At 47.8% G+C, this 11089-nt stretch overlaps 1 protein-coding gene across 1 annotated transcript; it reads left to right on the plus strand.

Moving 5' to 3' along the window:
- Positions 1 to 5247: 5247 nt before the first annotated feature.
- LOC126557067 (protein pygopus) lies at positions 5248 to 7998 on the plus strand. Its single transcript, XM_050212714.1, has 2 exons — positions 5248 to 7735; positions 7817 to 7998. The coding sequence occupies exons 1-2, from the start codon at positions 5268 to 5270 to the stop codon at positions 7935 to 7937; spliced, it is 2589 nt and encodes an 862-aa protein (XP_050068671.1). The 5' UTR covers positions 5248 to 5267; the 3' UTR covers positions 7938 to 7998.
- The last annotated feature ends 3091 nt before the right edge of the window (positions 7999 to 11089 follow it).

The following is an 11089-nucleotide window of genomic DNA, read 5'->3' on the forward strand; positions in this document are numbered from 1 at the left end:
GGACAAGCAGGATGCTTCTATGCTCGGTTAGGGTAGACTGCGACACGAGGTGCAATTCGTGGTGCGTGAAGGATGTTTCGAAATGTTTTTTTTTTGTGTTAGTTAAGTTCTATTCTTATACTAGTGCATGTCTATTGTATGTTTAATGTTTATTTACGTGTGAATCGTGTCCATCTCATCGATGTGTATTATCAGTTTTAAATCCGCTCTATCTTTGAGTGTTGTAGTATATGTGGTTGGTCCGGTAATATAGGCGGTAGCAAAGCCGATCGTCACACAGCAAGACTGGGTTTCAAATCCCACCCGAAGAGTTCTCTCGTAGTTAGGATTGACTACTAGTAATCCCACATTGGCTGGCGTGGAACAGTAGATGGCCTAAAAGCCAAAAAGAATGAATAAATGTGGGTCTTAGTGTAAAAAGATATACTATAGCTAAAACCAATGTTGTCCATTGATGCAATATCACAAAGCGGGTATTTAAGAAAATTTATAAATTTTGATCTCAATCGGGGTAATTTTAAAAAATGCGCTAATTGTGTACAACCCTGACATGGGGGTAATTTTCATCCTATTTGAACCCTTACCGGCTTTTACCGGAAAAATGCAGTATAATTAGTTTCTTTTGTGCAGATATTCGCACAAGGCTGTCCAACGAAGAATGAGCCTCTATTTTTGGTTTTAATAATTGTAATTTTCTATCTGTTTTTTTACATTTTGTTCTCCATGCTTATTTCAGCCACCCTGTGTTCAGGTAATTTGTAGTACTAGCCTAGCTAGTGTAAACAGCAGCTGACACACAGACTGTCAGAATCAACACGACGGTTTTTCAAAACAAATGGACCAGGTAAAATATTTTTCTTTTGCTGTGAAACAGATTGTGAGTCTTAAAAAGTTGTGAATAAAAATTGGATCAAATGTAAAGCTAGAAGTACTACCTATTAGCTTCCTTCAAGGTAAGTGTATGGGTGTATTTAGAAGGTTTTAAGGGTGCATCCAAGCTCCCAATATTGAACCTTATCGAAAGAAGAAGAATACAGCTACAAAGAAAACAACTTTAGTTGCTGGTTCTTCATCCCAAAACGACAGATGGATTGTTTTGCATCTTCAACTATCAAAACAATCTTAATTTGATTAAAAACCCCACACCGCAATGTTCTGTTCAGAAAAATTGTACTCCGCACTTTGGCAAGGTGCCGGGAAACATCGCTAGGAAACACGCATTGTACGGTGTGTTGTTAGAGATTGGTGTTCGTACCAGGCAACGAGCCCAACCGTGCTCACGCACACCACCACCGCTAGCGAAGAAAGAAGGCAAGAAAGAGAGACATTCTGAGCCAAGCGAAAAAACACTCGCGTTGCTTGTGCAGGAGGCAAATTTGTGGAGCAAAATATACGTGTCGAAAACAATTTTCGGGTTGCAAAAAGTAAGTGAATGGGGCGTTAAACGATAGGGCAATACCGTATAGTGTAGAATAGTTTGAAGAGATAGTTGTGTCCCGCAATTGTTGCCGTTTAGTCCGGCCGAACTAACTAGAACGAGTATCGTACGTGCGTACATGTGTGGTGTGGTGTGCGTGCGAGCGAGACAGCTGCTGGTTGTGATTGGAAGGAAAGAAGGAAGAAGCAGCATAGTGATTGTACGAAGCGAATCGAAGAAGGCTGTGTGTACGGCTGGTGGTGGTGTGTGGCCGTGCAAGAAGAGGTAGCTAGAGAAGGTCCAAAAAAGCGAAAGCACACCAAAACGCCGTGCAGCAAAAATCACGATTTCTCCCGATACTGGTGTCCGAAAATCGGACTGTCTGCTAGGTGCCGGATAGGTGCGTGTAAGTTTCGGGTAAAGTGCATTCACGGGTGGTTCTGATAAGTGATCGTACAATTCGTGGCCGTGCGTGTAGAGTGCATGGCATTTGTCGTGCACGGGGTACGTATTGGTTTTCCATTCATTGGCGGCTTACTTGGACTGCGCGCGTTCGGTGTGTGAGTGCGAACGGGCGAACACGGAGCATCGGCGCATGCATGTAGTGGTGTCTGCATGACAGCAGCGTATAGGAAGCGCGAAGAAGAACACACAACGTAAACGAGACTCTCGCCGACGTGCGGTGCAAGAAGCAGAGAAGTGATGATTATTCGATAAAAGCAATCGAAATATAGAAGAGCAAAAGACGGCAAAAGAGAGAAGCGAAACACAGTGGGTAATGCACGCAGCAGCAGGGTGACGGGGCAAGAACGAAAAATTGCGTTCACTGTTGCACTATTGTGTGTGGCCGTGGTTTTCCCCTGTGAGCGATCCGTTTTTGGCGGCAGCCTTTCCATCGGCCATGTAAGTCGGCTTTTCTCGGTACCCTCCCCCTTCCCCCACCAAAAAAAAAACGCAACAGAGTGTCCCGAGACAGCGGACGGCCACAATACACACACGCACGTACGCACCATCATCATCGTTGCCATCAGCGGGGATAAGGGAACGCGTACCGTCAACATTATTCCCTCGGCGCGTACGTCTCCCTCTGCCGGCGTCATCCCGTGCACGCTGTACGTAATTGTTTTGATGGAAGGAAATCGAGCGACAAATCGCGTCCAGTTCGACACCCGCACTGGAATGCAATAGATTTTCTTTATCCTTTCGGGGTTGTTGATTTTAGAACGAAACGAAAATAAGTGGAACAATTTTCCTTTTTTTTTAATTCATTTTCTCTTGTGTGATATTGACCATCGCGCTCTGAAGAAGTGACCACCGTTGTGTTGTTCCTTCGGATACATCAGCACCTTCCGCGCGCTCGTGTGTGTGTGTTTGTGTGTGGCATGCGAAGAAATCATTGGTGAAGAAGAAGTGTGTAGGATTTGTCAAACGCATCATCATTATTTGTTCTCTCGAGCCCGCTGTAGTAAAAACGCAGAAAAATAAGGCAAAGCATCCCGGAAAATCGCGTTCTTTCGTGGTGCCGTATAAAATCGAAAGATGCAGCTGTAAGTGGATGTTGGTAAAAAAACCCGGGGACTTTGGGTTGATCATAGCAAATGTAAACGAGGTAGAGCTACAGAGGGTGGTGGAAAAGAAAATACCGAAAGTGCGCGGCGCGGCTACAGAAACAAATGGCCAATAATAATTTCCTTCACACACCGTCGCCGTGTTCCGTTTTTTTTTTCTCTGCCGTGCGAAACAGCCGTGTAGAAGAGAGAGAGAGAAATCGAGTGTGCATGGGTTGTGCAGCGAGTGTTGTCTCGCTTTTGCTAACGAGCGACATCCAGCTCCTGCGTGTGTGCGTGCGAGCAGGAAGATGAATCGTGCTCGCGTGAGATAGAGAGCAGACGAGTCGCTCCTATCTACGCGTTCTGTTTTTGGAGGTACCGAGAGGCGACAGCGAACAAAATGTTAGGTTAGCTTTTGACATTTCCGAAAAGAATCATTACAACAAGCAGAGAGCGCACCTTGCTTGATTTTGGGTGGATTTTGTCCAAGTTCAGTCTAATGGGGCGCAAAATTTAAGAAAAGTTCGAATCAATGCGTTAGCAGCCTAGCAGCGTGATAGTGATGAAAGGTTTGTGTTTGTGATGTGGTCGTCGTGCTGAGACGATTGAATTATTACACGGCACATTAGTGTGCAGCGCGCTAGCGCTTGTGGAATCAATCTCGCGGTATTTATTTCGCGGTGCGCGACGAAATGAAAAAAGAGCGTGTGTGTGTGTTCAAGGATATCTTCCCATTGCGGTCCGTGTGATCAGGAAGTGGTTAGTTGGAGGAGTTTCCTGGCGATATTTTGCATATACACACAGCCCCACATACGGCACTCGATCGAATGTCACACGTATTCATTTGACAGCAGGGATGTTACGATACGCGCGTGTATGCGTTGTTTTGTTGATTTGTGTGTGGCAACTTTTTCGAATCGGTCCGCGCCGTGTGTTTTGTTGGCCACCAGCGAAACAATACTGCAGCTGGCACACACGCGGGGCAAATTTCTCGGCAAAAGTCGCGAGAAAAAGTTGTTTTCAAAGTCTGATTATTTGCAGCCTAATAACATAAGCAATGGTGTGGCGGTAGAAGCAGCTCCAATGGCGGGTAACGTTGGCGATTTCTCTTTGATTTGTTTAATTATAAAATACGCCGACGACTCGGCTAACCGATGGCCCGAAGCCGTTGATTGAAGAAACAAAAAAAGTAACACGAGCTGAATCGTCGGCACATTTATTGGTCTCTCGATAACGTTGTGCTGCTGCCTGATAGGCTGCTGGGCTGAGTCACACCGGCCGATTATTTCTGACGAATGTAGTTTCCATCAGGCTCGCGTTTCCTGTAATAATCAATCCGTGATCTTTTGCATCGTTGAAGAATGATGCACACAGTTGAAGAAAATTTGCTTGCCTAGACGAATTGTTTCCTCCGTATGGGATATTGGCATGTGAGGTTTTAAAGCAGGCTGTGAATTATGACAACCATTCCAATAGATCTAGTTAAGACTCGTACGTTCAGTACACAAAAAAGCTAATAAACGTTTCCTCTTTTTCAGATTCTTGGCCGGCGTGTCATCGTGCAGCAGTGGCAGATGATCGATATATAAAATCCATGCAATGATCGATGCACGTGGCGTTGGTTTGGACGGACTGACGACACAACATTACACAGAGAGAAAATGATCCACCGTTGTTGGTCGAAGAAAGGCTACGTTTCCAATGGATACTTTTTCGCCGTACGGTCAGACTACTGGTTCTACTACCCGACTACTACGGACTGAACGCACCGCACCGTGGGGCGGTAAAAAGAGGATGTGAATCGTGTTTCCTGTGGGAAAAGGAATATTATCGGAAGCAAATTAAGAGCAATATTTTAGATAATAACGTCGTGTAAATGTGTGTGTAAAAAATCTCGTATTGTAATAGTATTTTAGACATAGTGAAGGTGTCGTGTGTTGGTTAAGAGTGGCTGAAGAAATTTCTCTCCACCGCCGAGTAGTGTGTATGAGTGAGCGATGGGAACAGAAACAGAAGACGCCGGATTTAGTGCCGTTAGAAAATAGGTTTAAATTGAACGAAAGTACGTTATCGTTGGTGTTTGAAAAATCGAAAAAAGACTGTGCGTTAGTAGTGTATGTGCGTGTTCGCGATGGATCGTGTGATGATGAATGATCTCCTGTTAATACACTAGTTACTAGAAAGGAACTAGACACCGGGAGGATCGTACTCATTCAGAATTCTCCTTTCACCAGAGCGTGAGCACGTGGACGAAGCGCTGCACGTGGGACCTGCTTAGCTGTTTTAGTAGTCGTAGTAGCATGACACACAATCTCGGCATGGCGTCGTACCGACTACCAGGACCCGGACTATGTCCGCCAGATTTCAAATCGCCCTCGGAATCGCCCCAGCTGCCCATATCCGCGCCGAGCAATCCGAAGAAGCGAAGGAAAACGTCCAACGTGGTAAACTCGAACGCGGTAACGTCGCAACCGACGCCGACACCCTCACCCCAGGACCTGCTACCACCGCCACCGACCGGATACGGTGACACGATAGTGGCATCGAATCCGTTCGATGATACGCCACCGCCAACGCCTGCCTCGCACCTGGGCCATATGGGCCATCCGCACGGTGGTGGCCACGGGCCCGGCATGATGGGTCATCTGGGTGGCGGTGCGATGGGACACGGTGGACCGATGGGTCCGATGAACCATATGGGACCGATGCATGGTGGCGGAGGTGGTCACCATATGGGACCGGGACCGATGGGCGGACATCCACATGGGCCGCCGCCACACGGTGGACCAATGGGTGGACCGCACGGTGGTGGTATGCCGCACGGTATGGGACCGCACGGTATGGGACCACACGGACCACCGGGTCACGGTTCACCTCATCCCGTAATGGGCCCGGGAGGGCCACCGCACGGACCACCAGGCATGGGTGGTCCAGGACCGGGTGGACCGCAAGGGCCGCCGATGAGGGGCATGAGCCCGATGGGTATGGGTAGTCCGATGGGTCACCATCATCCCGGTATGCACATGAACTCTGGCATGGGCCAAATGGGCGGTATGCCGCACGGGATGCAGCGAGGTGGCATGAGTCCGATGGGACCGGGCATGGGCCCGGGAGCGCAGATGGGTGGCCTTAGTCCGATGGGTGGCGCCATGAACCAGAGCATGTCGCCCATGGGTCCGATGGGAGGAATGTCCCCGATGAGCCAGCAGCAGCAACAGCAGCAACAACAGCAACAGCAGCAGATGAATAGTAAATCCGTGGGAAGTCCGCTCAGTGCCGGCAACATTGGCAGCCCAATGAACTCGTTGCCCGGCATGGGATCTCCGCATGCTGCCGGCGGTGGGGGAGGCGGTGGAGGAATGTTGGGCAGTCCGATGAACACGAGCGGTGGTCATATGAACAATGGACCGATGGGTCCGCCAATGAACAGTCCGCTCGGAAATGGCCCACCGAACCATGTGCCACTTGGTCCCAACTCAGCCGGCCACAGTCAAACGCCACAACCGGTGTCCGCTGCAAACGTGACCGTCGGTGGCCAAACGTCACCGAACGTGGTGATGAGCGGCGGACCGGGCAGCAACAGTGGGGTCGGCATGAACAGTAGTAATAATAGGATGAACTTACCGAATGGTGCAATGACAAATCAGCAATCAGGGAACTTAAATCAATTACCTCATCAACTCGGACCCATGGGTGCGAATCAACAGCAGCAGGGCGGGCCACAAGGGCCCCAAGGCCAACAGAACAGTAGTCAGGGTGGGCCTAGTAATCAACAGCCCGGTGGCAACCAGCAAGGGCCCTCGTTGCCGGGCGGCAGCCAGTCATCGCAACAGTCACAACCGCTACAGCCTCATCCACCACCCCACGGTCAGCAACTGCCATTGCCCCAACAGTCACCTCACGCGCAACACAATCCCGGTGGTGGTGGTCCGGGTAGTGGAGGAGGACCTGGCCCTGGCCCTGGCCAGCAACAGCAGCAGCAGCAGCAGCAGATGAACCAAATGGTTGGCCCAGGTCCGATGGGTAACAGTATGGGCGGTATGGGAATGGGCCCCGGTGGTGGTCCCGGTGGAGGAGGTCCGGCCAACTCGATGGGCGGCATGAATCATCACCCGCACCACCACCATCACCATCATCACGGCGCGGCCAATCATCACATGGGCTCGGGGATGGGCGCCAACAACATGCAGCACCACCATATGGGTGGTGGGGGAGGTGGCGGTGGAGGTGTCGGAGGTGGTCTAATGCCACCGCACGGAAACATGCCACCGGGTGCAGGAGGCGGACACCGGCCACCAATGCACGGAGGAATGGGTGGTCCGGGCGGTATGATGGGTGGTGGACCGCCGATGGGAGGACCGATGGGTGGCCATATGGGTGGAGGAGGTGGAGGAGGCATGGGTGGTGGTGGAATGGTGGGTGGTAGTCCAATGCAATCACCACACATCATGGGTGGCGGCGGGGGCGGTATGGGCCCCGGTGGAACGATGGGTGGAGGTGGACCAATGGGAGGTGGACCGATGGGTGGACTAGGACCACCGGGAAACGGTCCAAACGGACCGAACCATCACCATCATATGGGTATGTTTGGACCGAAACCGATGCCAGTCACCTCCGGTAAACTATACCCGCCCGACCAGTCGAAGGTGTTCAACCCGCAAAACCCGAACGCCCCGCCAATCTATCCCTGTGGAGGATGCCATAAAGAGGTGCACGATAATGACCAGGGCATTCTGTGCGAATCGGGATGCAACTTTTGGTTTCATCGGTAAGTAATGCTTCAGCGTTAACTTCACACCGCGATCGTTACTATAATAGTATTCAAATATTTTTGCTTCTACCACAACAGGACGTGCAGTGGACTGACGGAGGCGGCCTTCAACCTAATACACGCGGAAGTGTACGCCGAATGGTGCTGCGACAAGTGTCTCAACTCCAAAAACATACCGCTGGTCAAGTTCAAACCGTAGTAGAAGCGAGCCCGTAGCTCGACCGGACGCTGCACCAACCAGCGGAGGGCCTGAGCCACGTTAACCAACTACTTACAGCAAACCATCTGCCCGTTTGGTCCCGACTTCCCGACGAACTCGAGCGCATTTGCTTTTGAAAAGCACAGCGCACGTGGGAGGGGTTCTTTTTTTAAGGAAGGACAATGATACACGCGTCGGTATTGGAGTGAGGATGTGTGCGTATGTGTGTGTGTGTTGTGCGGGAAAACGTACTAGCTGTACATAGATTATCTTTAAAGACTGGACTTCTAATACAAAAGAAAGGGATGAAATGGATAGGGAGGGAGAGTGGCGTGAAGGCAGGAGAAAGGACAGTGTGAGATTTCGGTAGATATTATTTAGATGCGGCATTTTTGTTTTGTTTCTCCGAAGTAAACAGGTTTTATTAGTTGACGTTGATCGAGGAATGATCGAGAATTATAAGAAAAGCTCTTTACGTTCTGTTAACGTCCGTGTCTGAAAGCAGAGATTAGTTTCCTTCGCGTCCCGCTGCTCCAACATGGCCTCTAACGAGACAAGCACACATTTTCCTCCGATTCGATGTGATAATCGTGTCGTGCGCGGACGGGTTGCGCGTTAGGATAGCTTCATTAGCTTTTGAGTGAGATTGATAACTGTACAGAAGAAACACACACAAACGGTCACACAAATCGCGTCACAACGATAGAGCTTACACACAACTTCCCTCTTGGATTTGGAGTGTTGGCGTTGTTGTGTTGAGAAAAGGAGGAGAGGGCAGAATGTACAGTACTATTGAACTATATAGGTATAGATAAATCGGGGCTCCGGGCTGTCGTTGATACAAGAAAAACAAAAAAAAAAAACGCTAGCCAAGAGATTCACACGTAGAAGAGAGAGAGAGAAAGTGAAGAAGAAAACGTGGACACGGTGTGTGCTTGCGTGTGTGTGTGTGTAAAAGAAGTAATAAATGAAATCAAAAATGGCCTTCTCAAATATATATTGCAAATATTATATAATGATTATACATAAAAAAGTACATTTAATTTAACTTGGTAGCTCAGCTTAGGGAATCAGAGTGATGTGGGGAGAGCGCGAGTGAAAGAGAGAGAGAGAGAGCGAGACAGAAAGGTATTAGTTAAGATGATAGAAGACAAACAAGCAAAAAGAGAGATAAAACTCCCCTCCTAACCCGCCTCCCCTCAGACACAAAAACACACACATAAATTAGTTAAAAAAGCTACAAACACGGATGTTGCGGGAATGTAGTAGTAATGCAATGTTTAGAATTGCATTCCATAGTAGCAGCGCTCACCGACATGTGTGTGTGTGTGTGTGTGGATACCCCTGCAAACAGGACATCCGCGCGCGCGCGCGCAGTATAAATAGGTTTAAGCGAGTTGTGGGAAGGGAAGCGCGAAGAAACGAACTAAAATTAAATATTGGATGCGTTTTAACGGCTAAGTTTAAGTAAACAATATTTAAATTATTTAATGAAAAAGCTGTGTGCGTTTTCTACTGAAGCAAACGCAAGCAGAACGATAAATGAATGTGGGTAGGGGAGAGAGGAGATGAGATGGTGAGGAGCGGAGGGAGGAATGTTTGTTGTCGAATGATTGTATAATTAGGAGGGAGTTTGACACAACACAAACAACACAAGGATACAAGCACCAACACACACACACACCTAGACAAAAACCTCAAGTATCATATTGAAGCTTATTAATTTTTGTCCTCTCACTCTCGGGAAAGTGTAAATTAAATTCGTTTAGTATCATCATGATGGCCATTACAGTGGTTTTCCAAGTTGTGAAACAATTTTGTACACATGTTTGAGGAAGCCGAAGGCGGTTTGCTTAGATTGTTGCTATCTTTAGCCGTGCATTGTTTTGAACATGTGGACGCGTGGTTTACTATTTGGAAAACACAGCACCGGAAATGAGTCAAGTAGGCTTTGAAGTTATACGAAAGGAAAGCAATGAATGTGATAGTGGAAAGAGAGGAAGAGAGAGAGAGAGATTTTTCATGAATGAACTTCCAGATTGCCCAGAAACTTCAGTTACAATAGGCACTGATAATTCAAAAAGTATCTTCAAATAGCTCTCAAATGCTACTATTTGGAGCGTGCAGAAAGAATCATCTGTACATACATACACCCCTTGTACTATTGGTTCCGTACACTACAGTTGGCGAAGAAACACCTTTAAGACTCGATTGTCTTAAATGAATGTTCTCTAAGCCTTGCAGAAGCATATTGTTTCAAAGCTTATATCCGTTGATGCGTTGGAAAAAGTTTCCTCCAGGGCACGTCAGCAATTTGAATACGGCTTACACTGAAAAGCCACTATGTGGTTATTCCTTAGGAGCCAAATGCCAATATGGTCTACTTATATATATACCTGCTTCTACCATCAGTGTATGGCCGTGGTGAACTTCACAGATCACTCGAAGGCAGTGTAGATTAAAGAGAGGATGCGACTCTTCGGTGCTACAAACTGGTGCTTTTAACGTTACGTGTTCCAAGCTGCCAACCAACTCATACTCAACCAAACATGATACACCTTCCGAGACATGGACACAGTCATATTAAGTCATTTGCCGAAGGAATGGCGAATGTATCGGTACTTGCGAAGGAGAACACCTACAGAGCGAGAGAAAAGATGGACAAACAAAAGAAACAGACAGAATACAAAAAAAAAAATCGCAACAGTTGAACAACAACATTTCCGCCTCTCACCAGATTACTACACAACAAAACCCCGAAAAAGCCACATACAAAAGATTGTTCAATTGTAATCCCGCCCCCCCGGTCGTGTACATATAGATGCTAATGATTATTATTTGTTATTCCTTTATTATTAATAAACATTAAATTTTTAATCAAACGAGTTTTTCTTTTTAGCAAAAAATGGTTCACTTGGCTTCCTTCCGCGCTGTGTAGCTGCTGTGAATCGGGAAACGAGACAAACGCAAATCCGTTTGAGGAAAACTCACACACCCCACTCATTATGGACATGTCTGTGAACCCAGCAAAGAAGGAAGGAGGGTGTGCTAATGTGGTGTGGTGTTGGACAGTCTCATGGATTCGCACGTTGTCAGAGTTCTATCCTTATGCACGCTGCCGCCCAATATGGCATTGGTGGAAGAGAACGAAT

The sequence above is a fragment of the Anopheles maculipalpis genome, chromosome 2RL (genome assembly GCF_943734695.1).
Source record: "Anopheles maculipalpis chromosome 2RL, idAnoMacuDA_375_x, whole genome shotgun sequence".
Taxonomy (NCBI): Eukaryota; Metazoa; Arthropoda; class Insecta; order Diptera; family Culicidae; genus Anopheles; species Anopheles maculipalpis.